At 38.9% G+C, this 26087-nt stretch overlaps 2 protein-coding genes across 11 annotated transcripts in view; one reads left to right on the forward strand and one right to left on the reverse strand.

The window, feature by feature from the left end:
* The first annotated feature begins 730 nt into the window (after positions 1 to 730).
* On the forward strand, positions 731 to 5231 carry LOC140063947 (G1/S-specific cyclin-D1-like). Its single transcript, XM_072110249.1, has 5 exons — positions 731 to 1070; positions 2557 to 2772; positions 3435 to 3594; positions 3730 to 3878; positions 4403 to 5231. Exons 1-5 carry the CDS (start codon positions 873 to 875, stop codon positions 4556 to 4558), a joined length of 879 nt encoding a protein of 292 aa, XP_071966350.1. The 5' UTR covers positions 731 to 872; the 3' UTR covers positions 4559 to 5231.
* A 3367-nt stretch (positions 5232 to 8598) lies between these two features.
* Positions 8599 to 26087, reverse strand: part of PPFIA3 (PTPRF interacting protein alpha 3) — a 113937-nt gene continuing 96448 nt past the window's right edge. For 9 of the 10 annotated variants that reach the window (XM_072110271.1, XM_072110269.1, XM_072110263.1 and 6 more), the window contains 3 exons: positions 20586 to 20757; positions 19440 to 19513; positions 8599 to 17975 (listed from right to left, as the gene is read on the reverse strand). In XM_072110271.1, coding sequence (XP_071966372.1) covers positions 19455 to 19513; positions 20586 to 20757 — 231 coding nt within the window. In that variant the 3' untranslated portion in view covers positions 8599 to 17975; positions 19440 to 19454. The remainder of the gene's footprint in view (positions 17976 to 19439; positions 19514 to 20585; positions 20758 to 26087) is intronic. The other variant, XM_072110268.1, reaches the window with a different exon arrangement.

Below are 26087 nucleotides of genomic sequence, written 5' to 3' on the forward strand. Positions count from 1 at the left end.
ATAATACGTATGAATTTGGATCAAAACCAAGTGACTTGAAGATTATACAGAGCTCCGGTCACATTACACTTTACAGAATATAAAAGGAGCTGCATGAAAGACTTAGAGGGAGGTTTATCATATGCCGGCGCTCGTGCGTACGATGAGGAGTAGTTCTGCGTAAAATCACAGATTTTTTTTTTTTAAACTCTACTCCCCTCAGGAATTTGCAATTATATCAGCACTTCTATGACAAAAACTCATGTAGAAGTGAATAAATCTCCCTCGTAGTTTACAGAAGAACACTGTAGCTGAACCTGGGCAAGGGGGATGGGATGACACTGTACATATTTATAACATATTTTAGTAAACATTTATTCAGTTTTACTTCTTTAAAACTTTAATCAGAAAAATGACAAAAAAAAGCTTCTTTATTCACATTTGTGGTCATTTATCAGCTACTTTTATTTAAAAAAATTATGTAATTAATAAAACTATCCTATAAAGTTGAAGTATCACATATCATTAAAAAACAGAGCAAATATTGTTATGATATGAAAAGCTTTTCTAGAGATATCTGCCTTTAAAAAAGAAGAGCAGAACAGAACTAAACAAAACTGCCATGGACATTCAGGCATGATTGACCCTCTCTTTCAGGAAGGGGTTAATAAAGAACTTTTAGGCAGACGACATAGGACAAACCCCAGTCCATATGTGTCAGTGTCCCCTGAGACACCTACACTGAGTGCACAGGGCGGGGCTAAGGTCAGTGGGCGTGGTATCTGGACCTCTGTGAGTATATGAGACTGCGGTTTAAAGGGACAAGCCGAGAAAGTTTAAAGAGACACAACTTATTTTCCTGAGCAGCCTTAGCTGTAGACACAGAGGACAGAATGGAGGGCAGTCTGCTGTGCTGGGAGGCTGAGAGGGAGCTGAGAGCTCAAGCTGATTCAGTGCTGCTGCAGAGCCGGGTGCTGGACAGGCTGCTGACATCCCAGGACACATACACCGCCTCCCCCATGTATTTCCAGTGTGTGCAGAAGGAGATCTACCCATACATGAGGAAGATGCTCACCAGCTGGATGCTGGAGGTAAGTCATCTGTGCCGGCAACTTCATGCTGCCATCGCATTTACCATGAGTGAAAGTAATGGGTTAATTATCTATGTCTCCTCAGTATATTACCATGTGTTCCAACAGGGGCAACCACTTTTTAACCACTTTTGTTTGGGAACTAGTCCACACTATACTGGCTAATGCCACCAGATATTGTGATGCTACAACCGACCCCCCCCCCCCCCTCCCCGCATACAGGTGATGCTACAGCCCCCAGCATTTCAGAGATGGGACATCTCACAGCATACCAGTGATACTACAACAACGACCATAACATAGCTAAAGGCTGTCAAAGTTTGTTGGAAATAAGTTTGAAGAGCTATAGGTTGGGGTCACAGTTACTGATTTATGCACTACTGTCATACTAGCATTTAGACCATTTATGTTGTAGTAAAGTATTGTTATTAGCAGTAATTCTACCATATATATTGGGCTGTAATAAGTCAATGCAAATCTGTAAAACTCCTATCACTTGTTATCTTACTAACTTGCTGGTGATTTATCCTTTACTGCCATTATTGCCTGAGAGAATTACATGTGGTATAAGGTAAATGCATAATACGTTCCATGACCCTCATTAGTAGTAGTATTCATGTGCACCCCTTCATTTTAGAGGAGGTCGGAAGTTTGTAGTATATACACCTGTTCACACAAGTGTCCTAGCTTTCACTTATAACAGAGCCATGACAACTATGTTGCATTCAGTTTCCAGCAGATACTGACAAATCCTAATGATCTTTTTGGGCTCTGCTGCCAGAGTAGTGCTTTTTTATTTGCTGGTAATAATGTTTCTAACTGTGGTATTACTTGGCTGAAAACAATGGAAACCTGAACAGACCCCTGAACACAAATCTTACAAGGGACTAGTTCAGATACAACTGAATTTTGGCTCTGCACCTTGCAGAGTCTGCTACTTGCCAATACTGTTGTCCTTGGCTAGCAATGGAAACAACTAGTGTCAGACTGACCCCCCCCCCCCCCCCGAGTGCCAGAGGACTCTCCAACTGAGCCAGGCTCTATTCTATGTATAGTTTCCAGAAATCCAGCAGGATACAACTCAACTTTGACGTCATTAATCTATATCCTAGTTGATTATGGATGGTCGGTCCCTGAATCTGGTGTGCCGAAGGTACCCTAGTCTGACACTATACAATTGTAAAACAGTCATTTTTGCTTATAGCTGTAAGAAGCAATACCATTTATGTACTTTTTATATTATATATATAAAATCTATCCTGACTTAAAATCCCTACTGTCACCCCCGCTCTTATTCATAGTCCATACCATGAATTACCTCTGTAATTCCGATTTTATCAGATGGGGGGAGGGGGGGCTGTCCACAGATATGGAATGTGAATCTTTAAAGGGGCTAGAACTGATGGAACACCTACTTTTAAATTGTAGATTTATTTTTTGCCAAATTACTTTATTAATTGATGACCCGGCCCTTATGTTATTGCAGGTATGTGAAGACCAGCAATGTGGAGAAGAGGTGTTCCCCCAGGCCGTCAACTGCTTGGACAGGTTCCTGTCTGTGTTGCCTGTAGAGAAGAGAAGGCTCCAGCTTGTGGGTGCAACCTGTCTGCTTCTCGCCTCTAAACTAAAGGAGTCAAAGTCCATAACCATTGAGAATCTCTGCATGTATTCTGATTTCTCCTTCACAGCCACTGAAATGCGGGTAAGTACCTTGTGGTCATTGATAGGCTTTATTCTCACTCTTTTATATCATCCCCACAAAGTTACTTTCTGTTATCACATATAATTGGATTGGGTGTGGACCTGCACATGAACATTTGTATTCTTTGTCTGCATACCACAGATCTCTTGTCTGTTTTGTAGTCATTGGCCTACATTTATCATATATTTATGTGCAGTTGTCCTCACTAATGTGCAAAACTGTTTTTCATTAATCTGGCGCCCCCTCCACTGTTCTGTGCACCTTTTTTTTGGTGCACTTTGTGCATGCTGCAGAATTGTGGCACAAACAGAATTGTGGCGCAAACTCCAACTAAGCACCAACAAGACCCTTTAGATGCACATTTTTTCTGTCTTGTCGGACACAGTGCAGCCACGACACAAAACTGGCGCATACACTTTATAAATACATTTGCAAGCAGTTTGAAGGAAACTGGTGCAATTGCTTTAATAAATGCGGGCCAACGTTAAAGTTTCTGAGTTTTAAAGTTTTTACAAAAAACAGTCCTTGTGAGCTGCTTTTCATTCATTTTTACAGGCAGGGAAATAATACTGAAGGAAATTACTAATCAGAATAATGTTGTGTGAGCGGGTCTTATAGTCAAGCCACATGCATTGGATCTGAACTTTTCCTCTTTTATGTAGGCAATGGAGCTGCTCATCTTGAACAAGCTAAAGTGGGACATAGAAGCAGTGACACCCAGAGACTTTCTCCCACACTTCCTACAGCTGCTCAGTCTATCAAGGGACAAGATGCAGCAAGTCCGAAAACATGCTGAAACCTTCATTGCTCTCTGCACTACAGGTAAGTTCCTAGGGTTAGAATGAGCTGCTTATCATTGGCCATGCTGGTCAGGAACAAATAGTAATAGCTTTTACCCCCTGTGTTTTATTGCATGTGATAAGTTTTTTTTTTTCTCTCTGTTTTCCTTCCTTGTAGACTGTACTTTCATTGGTCTACCAGCATCTATGGTGGCCGCAGCTAGCGTGGCAGCTGCAGTCACAGGTCTGCGGCCTGAGAATCTGGGCATGACCTGCTCCAGTATGGCAGCCACAAACTATCTCGCCAAAGCCATTCGTTGTGATCCGGTAAGTGTGTTTACCAACATGACTCTTGTAGAGGGTGCTCTCAGTTCTGTCCTGGTAGCATAGGACATGTTCCTATTGTAGGCTGCACTTGTACCTGCTGTTTAATAAAATGTCAAGAACAGGTGTCTTATAGCAAATGGACCATGTTATTCCCCAGTATGTACATTCCTGCAGCTGTGGCAATCATAAAAGACTGCTGAGTACTATCGGTATATGATAGATGATAATGGCTGCATAATCGCCACCATGAATTTAAAGGGGATATTGCAGAACCTTTTATTCAAATACTTGCAAACTAGTTTAATTTCCACAGATTTGCCAGTAACTTAATTTTAGATCAATCTCAGAAATTTCTATCTAAATGGGATTTGCTGAAAATCTTGCATATGAAACAGAACCAACACCATTCATGAATACATACTAGGTTTTACCTTGAAATACCTGAAGTGCATCAAAAGTGCTCACTTTTGTTCTGAGTACAGTCAACTTGCATACTTATAATAACTCTATTTCTCTAATTTTAGAATATCCTGAGAATGTGTCAGGAACAAATTGAACTGTCTTTGGAATCAAACCTCCGACAAGCTACAAGTGACAGACCTACAGATTCCAAGGCTGTGGCTGTGGAGGAGCTTGAGCGGGCTAGCACTCCCACTGATGTTCTGGACTTTGATTTGTAACTTGTAGCTACACTTGATTATTGCGACTTACTAATGACTCATACTTTGTATGAACCGGGTTGGGTTAGAAAACTCTTTTTGAGCCTAAGGCCCTTTATGATTGCTGTGCAAAACATTTTAACACTACCCAGAATTGACAAAGCTTCATCACCTATTTGTCCGACATAGGTTGTCATAGTGTTCCTACCCCAGGTACAGGGAGAAGTGTTCTCAAATAGTTATGCCCTCCAAAAAAAAAAATGGAGCATGGTATAGTAAAAGTCCACATGTCTGGCAGTCTGTCAGTCAAGCTTTCTAACAGATAACAACTAATCTATTCAATACTTAAGAATATAATTTGACACCTGCTCTCATGACTGCTCATGTCCCAGTGATATAGATGGCCCTTAGAATGTACCAGAGTGCTGGAATTGTTTGTGCACCACCACTTTATTTACATGGGCACACATAGACCCCCAAGTCTTCTGGTACAACTGCTGAGACCTTCCTATGTGTAGAGGGAAACCTTTTCTAGACTTAAGACCATTATGTATTGTAAATCATAATCCAAGTATATATTCCAGACCTATGGAGAAGTTGCCTTTTGCTCTAATTTGATTGAATGAACTGCACTCCATCAAAGATTTAAATTAAAACAATACCATAGGGCAGTGATGGCGAACCTTTTAGAGATTGAGTGCCCAAACTACAACCAAGCCCCGCCTTTTTTTGCAAAGTGCCAACACAGAAATTGAATTTGTGATTTATACTCCCTGTTCTGTCACTGCTCACATTCATACCAGCACCCTCAGGATACCAATAAAGCTAAAAATAGAAAAAATTTGGATGATCATTGTAGCTTCCCTCCAGGGTCCCATAAACCGGAAGAACTGTCAGGGCCGGAACAGGAGCTACAATGATAATCCAGATCTGTTCACACCTCCAGTAGTCCCAGTTAGCACTGTCACTTTAATATAGCTCTTTGCACAGCAAGTCCTGGGATGTCTGGGACTGCTGGAAGATATCCGGAGTCCTCTCTGGTGATGGCCTGGGTGCCCACAAAAAGGGCTCTGAGTGCCACCTCTGGCACCTGTGCCATAGGTTCGCCACCACTGCCATAGGGCCTTGGTCCCTTTTGTCAGACCACCCAAGATCAACAAGTAACAGAATATCACCACGAGACGCTAAACCTGGAATACCAATTTAAAGAGTAGATGTCCTTAAGGCCCCTTTGACACTGACGTTGAGGGGACATGTATCCAGCGCCAGCTGGCGCCCGGGCACGGAATGGGAAAAAGATAAACACAGGAAAAGATGGAGAATGCTTTAAGGCCGGGCGCCATGCCACGTTATGGAGAGGGCTGTATGAAGCTGACGACCAATGCTGTATGAAGATGGTATTAAGAGTAAGGAACATAGCACTTTTTCTATATTTTGAATATAAAAGGTGCTACTGGACACCACACAAGACTTCCCCAGATTTCAACATATTGGAAGGAATAGAACAGTTGCTTTTTATCTTATTATGGTTGTTAATTTGTTATTTAATATTTATTTGTAATTCTTATGATTTCGTATTTTTTATTTAAAAGTGCTTAATTGAATATGATTTCCGTTATTTATTATTTTGAGCTATTTATTTCTTGCAAAAGCTGCACTATAGTATTATTGTCATCGCAATTAAGTTAAAAGGAAGGTTCATTATAATATGGGAAGCGATGTGCTTGACTTGATGACACATTAATTTGTTTTATACAATATTTATTAATGATGAGATGGTAATTTACTCTGCTAGGTTGCAACCACAGCAAGACACACTAGGTGGACAAAGCAGAGCATTACCAAATGTATCTTTTATACTGGTTATATTTTGTGCTATCCATAGTAATATTTATAATGCAAATGTGGAGAGCTATCGTGGAATTATAAAAATCATCATCATTAATAGAAGATGTTTCTCTAGAGTAAGAAAAAATATCATTCCTTAATATGCAGATGGAAAGATGATGATGATCTGTAGCTTTTAAACTTTTTCCCCTTTTTTTTTTTTTTTAATTATTTTTTGTATTCTCAACTTGTATTTATTTTGGGCTGTTTTTCATTTATTTATCAAATGTTCTACTCCTACTTTATTGATAGGGGAATATTTTTTTGCACTTTATATGAGATATTTTCAATATGGTGTGAACTGAATTTATTAAAAAAAAAAAAAAAAAAAAGCTGAAATCTTGGAAAAAGATGGTTCATTGTTCCAAGGTTTTTTTTTTTTTTTTTGTTAACAATAAAGGTGTAAATGTTAAAAGTTGGACTTTTATTTCTTAATTATATATTTTTGCTAATTTAAAAAAAATCACTTATGTTCCTTTGTATTTGATGTTTCTATCTATCTCGGCTTCTGCCCAAGTGACCTCCAGGGTCCTATTAGAGCAGGGTTTGCAGGGATGGTGAAGAACCTCATGGGCACGTACCCGCACCATTTGCAAGCGGTTGCCATAGCTATATGGCTATGTAAGAAACAGAACCTAATAAAAACATCTAACTTTTACATAAACTGCAATACAGTTTCCAGTGATCAGGAATTTACATGTGCAATATGTATAAATTTCACATTGTATTGTGTGTAACAGTCTGAAAAATCTATTAAAATATAGTAGTAAAGACAACTAACACAATGGGGCACATGTATTATCTCATCTGCGCCAAAAAATTGCCAGGATTTTAATCTTTTTTGGTGCAGAACTATTGTGGATCATTTTGTGCCAGAAAGAACAGATGTTTCAGACTATCCCGACTCCTCTGCCTTTTTTTGGCGCAAATGGGCGTGGCCTAACGTTTCCACATTATCCTCCACATTTATGTGTATTTTGTCTGCATTTTTAGCCACACGATAGACCAGGGAAAAAATGGTCACATAGCAAAATTAAGGTGCAGTCCATGGAAGATTTTAGCGCACATCTCATTGATGTCGGCATTTTTATGGCACCCGACTGTTCAGTCTACCCATTAATTACTAACAGCCTTGCCCCACTTAAATACATCGAACTGTGCTTTCCGGAGACTGATCTCAGATGCTGACAGATGTGCTTGCGCCAGAATTAGTAAATCCCCCCCAATGTGAGCAATGTTTTTGTTTACCTTGCTTCTCACTAAAAAATGAATTATTGATAATACAAAATAATATACTGCTCCTCATATGTAAAGCCCTCAAACAGTTCCATCAACATAAAAGTAGTTGAAGCTGTATATTTTATAAAGTTCTAAAGCATCGAAACCTATAGAAAATTAATCAATTTCCCTTTGGATCAATAAAGTTATATAGTAAATATGGTATTGCTGTTATTGTAGGATTCTGCTGAAAAAGTTTCCCATTTCAAGTTCTTTTAGTTGTTCAAAAATAATCCCTTTATTATAATGGAGGTAAATGTTTAATCATCCACAATTCACTGAGAATGCTTTATTGCAACTGAAATTTAGAATTACCAGAAAAAAAATGAAGGAAAAAAATAAAATAAAAAAGACCATAATAAATTTTTCACAACATTTTGTTTAACATTTTGTTTTCCAGCACATCATTCATACAGAGTTTAATATTTTCTTGTTGCAAGACATGTGTTGGATGAAAACTACAAAAAAAAAAAAAAAATCAAAGAAAAAAAAAATTAACATTCTTTCACCAATAAAATAAAAAAATAAATGTAAAAAAAACATACATTTCACAATCTTGCCTTGCAACAGCCATTTTTTCTTTTGTGTTTTTTTAAGAAATATTTTAACCATGCACAAAGAAAAAGAAAAAAAAAACATTCCAAGATCATTAACACATGTCAACACAACGTAAGATATACAAATAAGTACAGCATTTATTATACATCTCTTGGCACCCCCAAGCCCTGTGATAAGGAGCAACATTCCACAAGAATTACTTGACTGCAATTATACAGAATCCCCACATCCCCCCCCCCCCCCAATAATTCCTGGTCTATGAAAAGAACAGAGATGCCTGTTATGTAGGAGACGCCTTTTTTTCAAATTTTTCGTTTTTTTTTTTTTTTTTTACAATAAAAGACTTAGGGGCAGGTGCCAAAATCTGAGGGAGGAATGTGAGAAGCCAGCACCTATACAACAGAATTGCAGTGCATCACTGTACCAAACCTTTATTGCGTGAATTGTGACGGCAGCAAGCACAACAGGAGGTATGTGTACATTATCCAATGCCATTTATAGTTAGGACTTCTAAGCTGCCAGGCTGGAGCCATTGCAAACCACTTTTACCATAGTAAACATAAAGGAATCTATATTTTGTAGAAGACGACTCTCTAAATTGACAGTGACACAGAAAACATATAAAATGGTTATATATTACCCAACACCATGTAGTGCCAATGAAGTGACTGCAGATAAAACACACTTACATACCCCCCCCCCCCAGAAACATTTCAGATTAATACATAACCATTTTTACCTAGATGTATTTTTTTTTTGCATTCGCAGAGCCCCTCTTAACCAATGATGGGTAGTATTGCAGCTCAGTCCAATTTAAGTGAGCGGAAAGGAACTATTGTACCAGACACAATCTATTGTACTAATCCAATACAAGCCATTTACTATATTCAAAGTTAAAGGAAGTAGAAATAAACATGTTAAAGTGGTTGACCACTTTACCTCATTTTTTGTTTTAAATATACATCTATCAATAATGTTGCTCCGCTTTCTTGATATCTAAGGTGAAGCCTCTTGTCTTTTACCTCATGAGACAGGCATTGCTTATAGATAGAGATCACATGACCGTCCATCACGGCCATTTTATGGACAGGAATGTCTGTCTGGTGAGGCAAGAGACAGGAGGCTTCACCTTACATATCATGAAAGCAAAGCAGAACTATTACTAGATGTTTAAGAATAAATGACCTAGTATCCTTCCCCCCACACTCATGGTGGTTTCACATCGGTGTTTTTTTCAAATCATGGATTTTTCCCTGAACCCATTTTGGCTTATGGACACATACAAATTGGTTTTCTCTTCCTGGCTTCCACATTGCTAAGATATGGGAAGCCAATTGTTAGAGCTGCTTTAACTGTACATTGGTCTGCCTATGACATGGAGCAAACATTGTGTTACAAGTACTTTCTATTCCTTCGAACATTTTAGCCTCCATATTCTAGCCACAATGTCTACTATATGTGCTTCCCATTAGTTAAAGGGGTTGTTCAGAGTTAGAAAAACATGACCTCTTTCTATTACAAACTGCTTCGCTCCTGTCCATAGGTTGTTTCTGTCACTGCAGTTCAACTTTACTGAAGTGAATTGGACTTCAACTTGTTTATTGCCTTTTTAGGCCGGATTCCCACTAGCAAGTTCTGTCCAAAAAATTCACTCTGCACTAGCAGGGTGCCCTAAACCAAACCTTGAACCACTGGACTGAACTGACACGAGGCTCGGGCCAGGAGTGAATTTCTCAGGCTTAACTTGTTCATAAATAAAGCAGCCATGGTTTTTAGTTTTATTTACAACCATTTTAATATGAGGTCCGCATCAGTCAGCTCCCCATATCTCTGCTTCTATGAATATACATCTTTATACTACCGGTCCAACTCCAAAAAAAACCCTCCAAAAAGTTTTAGAGACTACTATAAAGACAGAAGCAAATGATAGGCCACCAACATTATTGGCGTTACAGAAAATAAGTAGGCAAACGGTAAATGAATGCTTTATCTTTTTTAATTACATAGAAATTACATATTTTAGATCTTCAAATAGAAGGACAGGAAGGATTGTCATAGGAAGTGACTGCACATTCCATTCCCAGGGAAGAGGAGTCACAGACCATGGTAATCCTATGGCATTTTTCTCCTAAGTAAACTACTTCCACAAAAAAAAAGATAATGTATTTTCTGATTTATAGATACATCCATGATACCAAACTGGGATAAATTCATATATAGATATATGTGTAATTGTCCTTTTAACATTGCCGTATGTACACATGGATACGATTTATACACAACATGAAACACAGAAACATCTGACCAATGTAAGGCATTTCAACACGTCTGTGAAGATACAATCATTTGAAGAGAATATACAATTGTTAGATTTTTTTCATTGCCACCTTTCCCAAAACCTTTGGCAGTTTTACTTAAGACCTTTCGTTGACAGGAATACAAGATTTGGCTCTTCTTTGCAAAGCCCTTGTAGGATTTTAAGTATCTTCTTGTCTGGTAGAGGTAGCCATTTTGTGGCCAACAACGAAGGGGTTGAGATACAATAATTGGCAAATTCCATGGACAAGAACAGCACTCTCTAAAATATTGTAGACCCTGGAAGTATTTAATGCCATCTCATCCCACAAAATGGCTGCCTTTAGGAGATTAGCGCATGTTACGGTTGAGCATGTAGATTAGTAAAAGAGCTGTCTACTGACATCAATGTATGTATCACAGCACAGTGCATGGATTTTGGATCATGTTTTAGGACTTAGAGATTATGGGGAAAATTCATGAATTCTGTTGCTCACAGCAACCAATGACAGCACAGCTTTCATTTTTCTATTGAGACGATGAACAAGTCTTCTATAAAAACATTCTGAAAAAAAATGTAATGGGGATCAGGGACACTGGAGTTGACAGGGATAGGAAAAAAGTGGTACTGTCCCCCCAGAAACAGCACCACTGAGGTACATAGACCGTGATTAGTACTGCAACCCTATCAATTTGAAAATGATAAAACACAGACATTTGCAGTTTTTTCTAAAAAATGGGGGATACACTTTTTCTGTACAACCTTCAAGTAAATAAAGCTTAAATTGTATAATAAAAATCCATGCAACTCCCTTTATATACTTTGTTTTTTAATTCCTCGCCATTTCCAGATCTCTGCTTGTAGTGAGTAAATCAAACACCCGCTATTGAAATCCAGATGCTGAGTTACATGAGAGAGTTCCATCCTACGCCCCAACTATGTTTACATTCAGTATAAACAAGCGTGTTACATGAAAAGCAGATTATATTTCAAGGAAATCTTCCATCAAGCTTGATAAACTAGTGGCACTTATTCATAGATCCATACACCGTGATTGTGGTAATCTTCTTATATTTATTATCCATTGTCTCTGTCCTTCTAAAATACTTTTTTTAAATTATGCTAATGCAGCAGAAGGAAGCTTGGGGACATTACCAGGGCCCCTCTGTGCTGCAGCTTCAAAGGCTGTTACACTATGCAGGATCTCACTCTGTGTGAGATTACATCAGGTAGATGTAAGTAGTAGATGTAAGTGCTGACATTATAACAGTCTGTGAAGCTACAGCACAAAAGGAGCTGTGGTAATACCCCCAAAGTCCCTCTGGCCATTAGTATTATTTAACATTTGATTTTAGAAGGAAGCCCATGGATAACACATAAGATTACCATAGTCACAGTGCCTGGATGAGTAAGTATCCTTGTTTTTTTATGGCAGATTCATTTAAAGGGGGCACCAGTAGCACTATGAGACAAAAACATTATTTATGTAAATTAGGAACCTTTAAGAACTTATTACCCCAAAATGATGTATGCACTGGCAGTGGACATGAGCCAATAGAAAGTGATAGGGACATGTATTAGCTGCTGAAACAGTGACTAGAACACATCCCTAAACAACGGTGCATGAGGCCATGAGTGTAAAAAAATAATATTGGTGGGCATTCAGCTGTGCCATAGTGCAAGGTACTGAACTAATTCCGTGACCTTGAATTTCCACAGCAGCACTATTTTAAAGGGATATTTTGTGTGCATTTCCTTAAAATCCAAATTCCAGGATATGATATAACTTTATAATGTGTGTCTACTGTTCTGCAGTAGCTTTTAACCATTGAACTCACAAGTTAACAGGCTTAGCCTTCATCTACACAGGCTACCACAAAAGTACATCTACAATTAAATATAGGGTTGATGCCTCTGTCTGATTCTAGTGCTACGTGCACACCGCTGGCTCACATAGGACACGGTCTTTCACTGTGGATTATTATTGCATCACAGAAATGTCAATTGAAACATCTGACAGCGCATTTATTATATTTGTAAACTCTACAAAACATAAAACAAAAACTTGTTTTCCTATGTGCATTACTTGTGAGGTATCAATCTTCTAGGGTCCCTGTATTTCTGCTTACACACAGATACCGCAGAGCTATATTTCCCATTTACCTCTACTCCTTTGGAAAATGTTGAGCCCTGGGACATATGATAATCTCAAATATGATAAATCTGCATGGAAAAAAAATGTAAATCGTAGTGTAAATGCACATTGCACACAATACTACACCTAGATTGTCTGGGACTGGTGGATAAAAGCAGCAAGGAAATGTTACAGCCCAAATTCAAAGGGCCAGCAAGACATGTCAGACCTGGCATAGTTTTGTCCACCAGCGCGACCGCCCAATGGATACATCATGAGGTCTAAGTCTCATGATGGATCCACTGTGGCGGTGGGGCTTTATTATGCCCCCATAAATGATATTACCAATTTATTATCTACAGCTGTGGTATTGGTTAGAACTGTCCGTATAGCTCAATGGAGGTACTGTATATCAGTAGTCAAGAATATGATCTCAAAAGAGCCTTCACTGACACCACGAAGGGTGGTGCTGACTGTTTAGGTTCAGAGATAAATCATCTGGTTGGGTTTCCCTTCTAATATTGACTTTTTGGCATTCACTGCATAGAAGGGGCTCCAAAGAGCATACAATAAAGTTCCTAACATGGGAAGAAAATCATAGTAGCTGCATTTTAGCAATGTGTGCTTATCTGTGTATTGCTGTTCCAGATGTAATTGGTATAGAATTATTACAGATTAAAGTATAATAACGGGGAGTGTAAATATGAACCCCTTTCTTCAGACCAGAGTGAAGTTGGCCCCTCCATCTTGTTCAAATCAAACAAAATTGGTGTCAAACGTTTGTGCTACGTTTGTGCCGCTATTGTTTTTAAGATACTAATGAAAGTTTCCAGAGGTCAGAGGTCAACCAGCCCCCCCACATTGCCCAAACCAAACCAAACTGGTGCCGAACAATTCTGCTACGTTTGTGCTGCTCAAATTTTTGTTTGTGCTGCTTTTGTTTTGAATAAATGAACAAAAATTGAAAGGTCAAAAGTTCAACTAGCCCCCCCACATTAACCGAATCAAACAAAACTGGTGTCAAATGTTAGTGCTACGTTTGTGCAGCAAAAATTTTCATTTGTGCCGCTATCATTTTTAAGGTATGTTCAGGTGTTTACATAGGTTAAAGGTGTTTAGGATGAACTGGTAAAAAACAAACCTAGTGACACATCCCTGGTTTGATCACCAGGGGGAGCTAGCAAACACATTGTACTTTGGAAGAAATGAACTCTGATGACCTTTGGAAAAAAGTATGAATATCTTAAAGACGATAGCGGCTCAAATGAAAACGGTTGCTGCACAAACCAGCACAAACGTAGCACTAACGTTTGACTCCAGTTTTGTTCGATTCGGTTAACGTGCAGGGGCTGCTTGAACTTTTGAACTTTATTTTTTTGTTCAGATATTCAAAACAAAAGCCGCACAAACAAAAATTTTAGCAGCACAAACCAGCACAAACGTAGCAGAATTGATTGGCACCAGTTTGGTTTGGGCAATGGGGGGGGGGGGGGCTGGTTGACCTCTGGAAACTTTCATTAAAATCTTAAAAACGATAGCGGCACAAACAAAAAATTTTGCTGCACAAACCAGCACAAACGTAGCACAAACGTTTGACACCAATTTTGTTTGATTTGAACAAGGAGGGGGGGCCAACTTCACTCAACTTTTCTTCAGCAACGAATAATTTCATCTTCTACAGTCATGTTCCCACGGAGTCTGAACCCATAGTTATTTTACAATAAAAGTGAAAGCGCTTCCCTGAGTTATCACTCCGAGGACAATCTGACAGATGTGAAAGAGCCTATAAAGAGACTATTCATTTCACTGTATGTCACATAGTCATAGATGTATTTGCCAAAGATACTTTTAAAGTAGTGCAAAATTGGAAATTTAGATGACATATTTCTATCTCATGGGGTCTGTCATAGTATTTGACCAATGTGGGGAATACAAATAGAACTGCTTATATAACAAATACAGGCAGTCCCCGGGGTACATACAAGATAGGTTCTGCAGGTTTGTTCTTAAGTCAAATTTGTATGGTCTCTGTGACAATTGGATTTTAAAACTTTTGGGTTGTCATAAGAACCAGGATTAACAATAAATATTAATTGCAGACACCTCTGATAACTGTTACAGCTGATCATTGTAGCCTAGGGCTAAAGTACAGTAAATTAACAACATCCAGAGGTCCGTTTGTAACTAGGGTCGTCTGTAAGTCGTTGACCGCCTGTAATACAAACCAATTTAATACTCAACCCCTTCCAAAATGAACAACCAGTACAACTAGTGCAACAAAAGAGCTAAAATAAATTTACATGTCAAACATAATGCATAATAAAAGAGCAACCAGAAATAAAAAATCTCATGTACAACATATATTAAAATAATTATTTATACCAACATTCAAGAAAAAAATAAATACGCATTTATGGCTTTTGAATTTCTTTGTTCTATAGTAAGAAAAAATAGAAAAGAAAAATGTGGTATGGGGATTTTTTTTGTCTGAAATTGCTATGCAATAAAATATACCGTATTTAAAAGGGATTTTCCTCAAATTAATGATCTTAAAAACTGAGGGTCCTACATACAGCCAAATATGTCTTACATTGAAATACTGTGTACGTCAAAAAGAATGTTGTAATATGATGTATATCTGCAGAGGAGGCATATGAGAACCTCCATCTCTAAAATGAGATGTCTGAACCCATGAGGGAGGTGATTCAGTGGGCACATCCACACTGGTATGACATGAACTTGCCAGACACACAACTTCAGGGTAAACCCCTTTAATAATTATATCAGCAAAGAAATTGTTGTAAAATTACATCTGCTTCCTCAAACTTTATATTTTTAAAGTGGCAGCGAAATAAGGTGGATTAACAATATTTGGAAGGGTTCCCACTGGTTTGCTTCCATAAATTTCTTGTTTCTCAGTAAATTTGTTAACTTTTTTAACAGAATGAAGACAATTCAAAATTTGGAGCTCTAAAATTTCCAACACAAAGGTTGAGACAGGGTAACCTCTTTCTACTACCACATGAATTCAGCAGATGCTATTACAGATGTGCTGACATTGTGGAGATGGTTTAGATAGCATAGCTCTCCCTTCCAATCATCTGACCTGGCATGTCTAGAACACAGGTAACAATTGGAATTCCCCTTTAAATCTTTGAAGACATATAATGAGCTTAGTGACCTCCATGCAGACAGCTAGCAAACACAGATCAATAGTCTCTACCTAGTGGAATTGTAACCTTTTTTCAATAAGAGAGAATTTGTTCTCTAGGGGTGGGGGGTGGGGGGAGCAAAAACACAAAAGGCCCCAACATAATTTTGACAAGCAGCTGCCTTTTTGGAACATTTAATGGGTCAGCAAGGCACTTGCCAGTAGAATATACTCTTCTATAAAGATTCTGAAAGCTTTTGTATAACATCTCCAGGCATTGCAATAATACACAAGTACATACCTCTTACTCAAGAGACAGGCCAATTGGCTGAACAATGTTTTTTTTTTTATCTTGTAGTCCACCTAGTAATGTCACTAAACACAGCAAATCTTGAGGCATCTCAAGTACCTGACATCTGCCTGGAGTTTCTGTAATCTCTTCTTCCATGGTTGCAGACTACAGCTTCTAATGTTAGTATATAGTTAATATGTCCACCACGGAGAAGTGACAAGGCTAAACCTCATTTGTTACCATAATTTTATCTCAATTTGGCACAGTTGACACAAAAGAAGACACATATTTAGGCAGTAATCATAAACGATCTACTTATATTATGGGACACAATTTTTCTACCTTCTTTCCTCTTATGGGATTAGGACTTCTGATTTGTTAGGTCAAATACCGGAAACAGTAGCAGAATGCAACATACCTGGTATGAGATAAATACACTGTAATGTAACTTTTGTAAATGTCTTCCTAAGAACTGATTAATGACTTAAGGCATTTGTCCACTTCAACAGTGATCCAACAGAGCAGTCTGAGATATTTTAATTGATATGTTGTACACAGTAAGGGAAAGGGTTAGCAGCAGCCTGTGGGTCTCCAGCTGTTGTAAAATCCATTGGAACAACATCTGGAGAACCAGAGTTTTTGTAGTGTGCTCTACGGTGAACCAACCGTTTTACTGACCCGTTTGGAAATGGCACAGAGAATAATGAGGGCATTAGTTCCACAAAAACTTGCAATGTTGCGGATATATCGAGCAATTACAGACCCACAAGATAGCATACAAGACGAAAAAAAACACTCATTGTAACTGGCTCTTTTTAAACCTGTAAACAAGAATCTGTAGAAACTACAAAAAAAAAAAAAAAAAGCTATAAAAACTAGTAAGATTACCGACTTCTAGATGTTTGATGGGAGCAGGAGCCCCATTTTGAATCTGTAGAACGCACATTCTCCAGTTTGTTCAGAGTACCCAAAAAATTAGCCAAGCTTTTCAGTACACATGAAGGTTGTGCGCGCATAGTCCACCTTGTGCAGTGCTATGTTGACTGGCATTGAAAAGTAAAAGAGCAAATAAATAATAATAATAAATAAAAAAATATTTATGACAGCACAATTAAAAACGTTGCCATGCTCAACTGGCAATGTCGTGGCCACAAGAAGTTGGTGGGGCTTAATGAATGGAAAAAGCCTGCTTATGGTATCAGAGATAGGTCCTGATGCACAGGGTCCATCCAGGGACATTGTTCAAACAGTCTTGAATCATCAAGGACTCTTTTATATCCAACACACCAGGTAAAACATGGCTTTGTACTGAGTCTTCAGTCAAATTTGAGTATTTTTGAGTGGGAATGGACTGCAATCTGCATAGCTCAAGATGCACCCAACAGAAAACAAAATAGAAACTCGCATCAACTATTCACCAATTCCCTCTAGGCCTCTTTCAAAGTTAGCATAGAGTGTTTCTTCTTGACCAAAACCTCCGCAAAGTTGAAAGGGTCAGCACTGACCCACCAGCATTCAATGGACTGGAAAATAATTGAAATAATGAAGATGAGTTTCCAGTGCATGTGCCCTCCATTCCGCCTTTAAAACAGAAAATGTCTTGGATCCGTGGACAGAACATGAGGTTGCGAATGCCTAGGATGTTCGTCAGGGCTTCCTTGTGTGCAGTCCACTTCCTTATCCCCTACATGACACAGCAAGCGGCGTCCAGGTGTGCAGAAAGTGCCTTGGTTGGAGGGTTTAGATAATCTGATTGGCCAAGCCCCTTTGGCGAAGTGATTGAATGTAAAAAAACAAAAAAAAAGTGCCCTCAGTGAACTTATTGCCCTAATGGATAATTACCTGTGGATAAAAATAAGAATGGAGAAGTGAATAATCTATATAGTAATAAAAGGCAAAGGTAAGTTGTCTAATAATATTAATTGCTGTATTCTGATTTGCATGAGAATAAACTGGAGTTTGACAATCCTGTGGTGTTAATAATAAAACTGCGCTTTCATCAGTTTCTTCTACGCCAGTAGATAAGAGGGCCTGCTGTTCCCCCCTTCTGTCATGAGATTGACATTTAATAGCTAAGAAATTTGCATACAAAGGAGATAAGATGTGGCCTGGCATATAATGTACCTACATAGAGGCCTACTGCTTACGGTCTGTGTTGAACACTATATTAGATAGTTGTTACTTTTGGACTGCTTCCAAAACTTCACCTTAAAGGGGTTTTCAGCCCAAAAATACCGATGATCTATTCTAGGTATAGATCATTAACATCAGATTGTTGGGTTACAATACCTTGGAACTTTGCGTACTTCCCAGCTGATAGTCGACAGCTTTATGAAACAGGTCACTGAAGGTTAGCTTCCATTAGAATCAACAGGAGCAGATCTACAGTAACCCACTGGGTTCTTTATTTTAGTTTATTGACAGGTGAAAACAGTTGATCTGTGGGGATGCTGGGCGTGGAACCCCCACTAATCTGATAATGAGGACCTTTTCTATGGATAGGTTAACAATGTTTTCAACCCCAAAGACCCCTTTATCCCCATGGGCTGCGTACTGTATTGCATTTTAGTGCCTTTTCTATTGATCCAGCAGTCCATCAAAAAGAGTTATTCATTGATAACTGAAAACTGTCAACTTTTTAAGTTAATGGATCTTAAATATGATACCAGAAACAGTACACGGACAGCTAGGAAATGCATGGTTTCTAGGAAAGTGTAGGACAGTCTAATCTTCAAAATGGTTGTCCAGGATTTAAAAAAACATGGCTGCTTTGTGCCATACACAGCGCTACACCTGATCATGGGTAGTGCGTGGTATTGTAGCTTAGCTACATTGTTTTTATACATTGAGATTTAATTCTAGCACAAACAGTGGCCAAATGTGGCCTTGTTTACAGAATAAAGCAGTCAAGTCTTTCAGTTCCTGAAAATCCATTCCAGGAACTGGACCTGCAAATCTGAAGTTTGATGACCATGCTTTATATTAAATGTAGTATTTCACAGTACCACTCCCCTAGTGCAGAAGCTACTCTTTGTATTGGCTAATAGAGGAGGACTCATTGGGCATTTTGGATGTGTTATACTGGTTTTATATAAGATACATTATAGTTACATTATACTAGGGAATTGATGTTTGTTCATTTGTCTAATCAGACGGCGCTTCGAGAGAGTAGATAAATTCTTAAGAGCTCAGATATGAGATGCAGTCTATGAAGTTACGCTCTGCACAAGCTCTTCAGCATCACAGTTCTAAGTTAAGATGTTTTTACACCTTCTGAAACACCATCCTCCCTCATCCCCCACTCACCGCATTAAGACGGCATTAACAGGAATAGGTTCTGACTGAGACGTTGTCTGCTCGCTGGCTGCTGGAGGGACTTCCTGAAAATGCAGATGGAATTTATTTTAAAGGTACCGCATGATGTGCGCTAAAATAACTCTATAAAACCTATAGAATAAGAATTTAACTCATCGCTTACAAAAAACAGAATAAAGGATTTGCGCAATGTTTTAATAACCGCGCCACTGTCTAAGGGGTACAGTTAGTATTGCAGCAGTCACTTATCTAATGTATAGTAAAGCAGGCTCTATTATCATTTCCATTTTACAATAGTGAAGTAAGTTAGAGATGCTGAAATACTGTACAGAGATAAGAGAAGGTCCAGCATCCAAGGACATCACCAAACCACAGAACAAGGTTTCCACTAGCCTTATCTCCCCTGCATTTTAATGGAATTATCCCCCATTTCAGCAAGAATAAGGACCAGATCCTTCTGATTTTCAAGCATAGTTGTTTGATCAGCACGAACCCATGACTCAATGGGGGTATTTATCAATAATCAGCCTTTGTGCCCCAATTTTTTTAGACTGTCTTAAGACTGTGTGCATAGGCCGTGAGCTAGAGAAATGCGGCTAGCTCATAGCTTGCTATTGGGCATATTCACGTTGTGGTGCATGCACTATACCTCACCGCACTTTGAACGATCAGGTCCTGGCGTGGTCAGTTTTCTTTCAATTGACATGGGTGAGGGGTTCTGACTCCAGCCATGTCAGCCAGGCCAAAAGCAAAGGCACACGGCCTGTTTGCAGCCTGCATGCACATACGTTGGAACATATGGATTCACTTGATAAATATGGTGTAATTAAATGAAAAGTGGAGTAGTTTGGGAGATGTCAGGCATTGTGAGACATTTTCACCCCAATAATGTTATGTAACTTCAATGATAAATTGCAAATCATGATGAGTCGACCCGTCAAAATTAAGATTTTAAAACTCTGTCCGGGTTCAAACACCACCAGCCACATCTGCGATTGATGCCATCGGTGCCCAGGGATTAGCCATTTAAAAGCCAATGGTGACTTTTCCAGCATTAATTGAGGATGCTGGGAGCCAAACCAAAAACTTTGGAGTTCGGGTACGCTCACCATTATTCCTATTTCACTAAAACTCTACCTTCAGACTGCATCTTCCGTAGCTGCACAGCAGGTGAGGTAATGGAGGAGACAGCGGCAGTTCGAAAGTTTGCCGGCAACATTTCAGCTGAGTCTGGACTAACTCCTCGAAGATCCTTTTCACGGAACATCTTTCTCCAAGAAGGAGAGCGGCTGAATGTCTTGGCAGTATCCTATATTTCATGGGAAACCACAAAGAAATTAATTAATTCTAGTAACTTAAAAACATTCATAATTGTCATAAACCTTAGAACAAGAAAATTGCATCTTGCATATATCATTACATTATGGTTGGAAAAGATGTCTCAAACATATTCTCTAGCTTGAGAGATCAGGCGTGTACTTTCAATAGTTGGAATTTTAAGCAGTTGTCAACCACTTCTTCCTCACTTGTGTTATTGGTCATTTTCATGGATTTGTAATTTCTAAGGCCCTCGTAATCACAGTTCTGCTCTTAGTTAGAGAGCATAGAATTACACTGTATTGGTGTCATCTAAAAAGTTTAAAAAACAAAAACTCTAGGAAAACAATGATAAGACAGACCTCCCTAAGGTTTAGCCATCCATGTGAAGCACCATAGGATTTTTTGCCAACCTGAACTATACTTCTTAGAAGTCTACGAGTTGTCTGCAGGAGATCCCTCAAAAAATCCAGGGCCAAGTCTCTCGCTCTTTCTTTCGTTGCTCAATTACTACCAAGTCTTGCCTCTCCCGATCAAGACAGACTTGTTTCACAGGAATTACAGTGCCCTGCCAAGATTGGCCTTTTCCAGGAAAGTAACACAACAAATCCTCTTTTTGACAACTATCTATCAATGGAACTGGATGGACTGCGTTGTTACAATTTGACATTATCAAAAGTATTTCACCCTAGTAGAAAACAAATAATTATGTTGCAGCAAAATTTGTTGCCAAATACCTAAAATGTACAGTAAGCTTAAAGAACCCTCTCCTGGCACACTTCAAGTATATGCAATTACTTTACATATTGTTTTAAATAAAATATCAAAAACACAAGTTAATTATACAAAAGTATATACGGGTATTAATTGCATAACTATGCCATAAAAATCAATTTGGAGGGAGAGCAAAGATTTACTAATTACTATTTTAACTCTAGCAACTGCAGCTGCTAAACTTAACTTGAAAAAAGTATGAACATTATTAATTACCGTATATACTCGAGTATAAGCCGACCCGAGTATAAGCCGAGGCCCCATAATTTTACCACAAAATACTGGGAAAACCTATTGACTCGAGTATAAGCCGAGGGTGGGAAATGCTTTGGTCACAGCCTCCCCAGTATATAGCCAGCCAGCCCCTGTCCCAGTGTATATAGCCTGCCAGACCCTGCCCCAGTGTGTATAGCCTGCCAGACCCTGCCCCAGTGTGTATAGCCTGCCAGACCCTGCCCCAGTGTGTATAGCCTGCCAGACCCTGCCCCAGTGTATATAGCCTGCGAGACCCTGCCCTAGTGTGTATATAGCCTGCCGCCGCTGCCGGACAGATCGCTCAGAAGATATACAGGGGTCGCCGGAAAGGTGAGTTTAGATATATTTATTTTTTTGACTCGAGTATAAGCCGAGTTTGGGGTTTTCAGCACATTTTTTGTGCTGAAAAACTAGGCTTATACTCGAGTATATAAGGTAAATGAAATTAGTAAATATGGCAAGTTTTTCCATCACCACTAGGACATTTTATACGGCACAATTGAGTTCTCGCATCTCACATGATACACAGAGAAACCATATAAACAAATCTCCTGACTGCAGAATGCCAACAAAGACTCATTATTCTCCCATTTACCAGGAGTCACTGGTTGACATAGGTTTTACTGATAAAATAGCAACAGTTTGTAGAAACCCCAAATTCCTATATGAGAAACCCATGGCTCCACCAAGGCGACACTACACCACACTCCCCAGTCACTAGGTGCAGGGCTGTCCACCTCATAGGTAGTCCACAAATCAGAATTTTTTTCTAAATAAATCCAAACCAGCCTTCTCCAAAACATAGCAACCCGTATCAGGCACTCCATACTAATCAGGGTCACTCTCCACCATTAAGTCCATAGAAGAAAAAAACAAAAAAAATTATGTAAAACACACAAAAGAATTCAGCTGTACCAGTATAGAAAATAAATTGGGTGCTCTACCTTAAGGTTTGTTAAGTCCTTCAATAGTAGTAATTAAAATCGATGGCACACCAAAATGTAGTGAAAAAACAGAATGACTTTATTACAAGAGTGCTACGCTTGAGAAAGCTAGGCTTGAGAAAGGCTCCTGATTCAGGAGCTGAAACGTAGTACTCTTGGAGTAAAGTACAGGCGGTCCTCTACTTAAGGACACTCGACTTACAGACAACCCATAGTTACAGACAGACCCCTCTGACCTCTGGTGAAGCTTTCTGAATCCTTTACTATAGCCCCAGACTGCAATAATCAGCTGTAAGGTGTCTGTAATGAAGCTTTATTGATAATCCTTGTTCCCATTACAGCAAAATATGTATAATCTCCAATTGTCACTGGGGCCAATTTTTTTTTTGGTCTGGATCTACAATTATAAAATATACAGTTTCGACTTACATACATATTTCAACTTAAGAAAAAACCTCTGGACCCTATCTTGTACGTAACCCGGGGACTGCCTGCAATTCCGTTTTTTCACTACATTTTGTGAAAAATAAAAAGCACACAATATATTGTTATTCATGGTACTCCCCCGAAGTCTCCGCCCACTCCATATTCATACAAATTACAATAATCATTCCCCATATAAGACAATACACAATACTAACTTTTTATAACCACTAAGTAACATTGTTATAACCACCATATTTATCTTACAATTTTTTTTCCTTTTTACTTTAACCTCAAAATCCACCCCCACCCTCTACCACCATGGGGGAAAATATCTGATCATGGTACCAAATTCCAATCATCTTTTCCATATGAAATAAGTTTCTCTACACAAATGTTTATAGTAATTGTATATAGCTGTATATAGTGATATCTGAGGGAGCTGTATATAGTGATATCTGGGGGAGCTGTATATAGTGATATCTGGGGGAGCTGTATATAGTGATAACTGGGGGAGCTGTATATAGTGATAACTGGGGGAGCTGTATATAGTGATAACTGGGGGAGTTGTATATAGTGAATACTGGAAACTGTATATAGTTATTAGTGGGGAGGCTGTGTATAGTTATCGCTGGGGAGCAGTATATAGCGATTGATGTTCCCTGTCTGGACTACAAGTAATGGGGTCCCCCATAAACTTTAATCGGCCCGCTTATGCTAATACCCACCACCCTTGAAAATCCTTCCAAAATTTCCATAGCTCTCTCAGTAGAATTCAAAGTATTGCTTAATAACAAGAGAACATCATCAGCGTACAACATTATTCTTTCAGAATCCAAACTGGATGAAAAACCTTTAATTAAAAGGGAACCTGCCACCAGGATGAAGTATTGTAAACCAAGCAAATTATGCAAATGCAAAAGAATTGCAGATCCTTCCAGGGGGGGGGGGGCACACACCTAGTAGGTCAGTGTGCTTGGTATACAATCCTTCATGCTAGTGGTAAATTTCCTTTAAATAGTTTTTTCTTACAAACCAAGGCAAAAGAAGCTAAAAGAAGAACAGGTACTGCCAGAGGGGGTACACGCCAGTATGTCTGTGTGCTTGGTTTGCAATCCTTATCCTGGTGGTAGATGTCCTTTAAGGTGTCACTCCTAATGGCAATGACTAGTGGCTGTATCACCATGGCAAAAAAGAGGGGGTGGGGGGACAGAGGGCTCTTACTTTATGATTGTTCGGGGCACAACCAAGGAGATATCTGAACATCAACAAAAAAATGTAGCCATACCCAGCAGATAAATGTAGCCATACCCAGCAGTTTTGCCAATCATCAGCAATTAAGATATGTCTATGGAGGAATCTTCCACCTGTGCAGATGTCCTAAGAAAGGAGGACCAAATATTCTTGATTTTAACATGCATTATCCTTTTGCTGCCATGGGAAAAAAGGTGCCACTGGCAACTTATTCCTTCACCCCACTTAGTAAAGCCAATAATGTAGGTGTATAGGGCATCAGAAGAAATAGCTGTTTACCCAATAAGCATTCATTCAACAGCTTCCGATGAAGTACTGCCCCTAATCCCTGCACGGTGGCACACCTGAACCTCATATAGTAAAGGTCATTGCCATCTGTACTGCAGTGCCGTGCACAATGGCCACGTCTGTGGTTTATGGTAGCCTCCAGAATGTCTGCAAACTACATACATAAAACAAAGAGTGTATTATAGAATTTGTAATTATCCAATTCCCTATAATATTCTTTAGAATGTTATAATGTGATTAACCAAGAACAAGTTCCATAATCACTTGTCATGTAAGAAACATTTTTTCACGTCAAGATTAAGAGATTGGAGGGAAAGTGACCAGAAGTTTGTTGTGGTTGTAAGAGGTTAATCCTTGCACTTTCTCCAGTAATATTCAGGGCAATGTCTACAGGGCATAATCTCCATTCTGCTCACTCCAGTCACACGCGATGATGCACTGTCCAAAGTGTGTTCAGCCAGCCGTGAAAGTGACTCAAAGCGTATCCCCTGCGGGCAGCACTGCCATACACAGGGCACTGCACATAGCAGCAGAGAACCTGCCTCATCCTCCTTCTGTTGTGCTACATTTCTAGCATACATTGTGAAGACTTACAGCATGTCCCTGAAAATGTTGGCTCCCTATTACTTTCCTGGGGGCATTCATTATTTGTTTGCAGCACTAAATATCTCTCAAACTCTTTCTATTAGAATTACAACAACATAGTCTGACTATGGGAACATAGCATATGCATCTAATGTAGTGCTACCCAGTTAGTGGCCCACATCTGCTCTTGGGTAAGTAGCAAGATCACTACCCTCATAAAAACTCTATGTTTGTGAACATAGAGGGCTATTGCTTCCTTATTCCAGTAATGCGGAAATTTAACTTCTACCCATTTGAGACCCAAACACTTTTGTTGCTACATTGCCCATCATGTGGTCAAAAAGTTTAATTTTTTTGAATTTGTTTTTATTAGTTTTACAAGATATACAAAGACAGGTAAAATTGCAGACATCGAAAGTACCTAACTAGGGGTCTTATGTAAGTCGAGTGTTCTTAAGTAGGGGACTGCCTGTATAAGAATAGTTGTTTACCGGTATATATCTTCTAAGCAGACATATGTGTTTGTGCCTTAAATCCATTGTCTTTACTTTTGCTGGTGAGAGATGTCTGCTTTAGAGAGTTCTAAATTGTCGTTCCACGGAGGTGGACCATGGTTCGAAACAAAAACATAATACGAACTTTGCAAACGGTCCAAACAACTGTTCAAACAAATTTAAACAAAGACCTGAGATAGCCTTGAGGTTGTCCAATTTTATACTTGGAAGTTAGGGCTATTTATCCATGCCCATGCTATTTTATATTTACATACCTGTTTTCTTGTAGGGAGATATATTTTTCA

The sequence above is a fragment of the Engystomops pustulosus genome, chromosome 6, assembly GCF_040894005.1.
Source record: "Engystomops pustulosus chromosome 6, aEngPut4.maternal, whole genome shotgun sequence".
Taxonomy (NCBI): domain Eukaryota; kingdom Metazoa; phylum Chordata; class Amphibia; order Anura; family Leptodactylidae; genus Engystomops; species Engystomops pustulosus.

Coding starts and splice junctions, on each gene's coding strand:
- LOC140063947 (XM_072110249.1), top strand. CDS start 873: ATGGAGGGCAGTCTGCTGTGCTGGGAGGCTGAGAGGGAGCTGAGAGCT. Junction 1,071..2,556: donor TCACCAGCTGGATGCTGGAG/GTAAGTCATCTG, acceptor ATGTTATTGCAG/GTATGTGAAGACCAGCAATG. Junction 2,773..3,434: donor TCACAGCCACTGAAATGCGG/GTAAGTACCTTG, acceptor TCTTTTATGTAG/GCAATGGAGCTGCTCATCTT.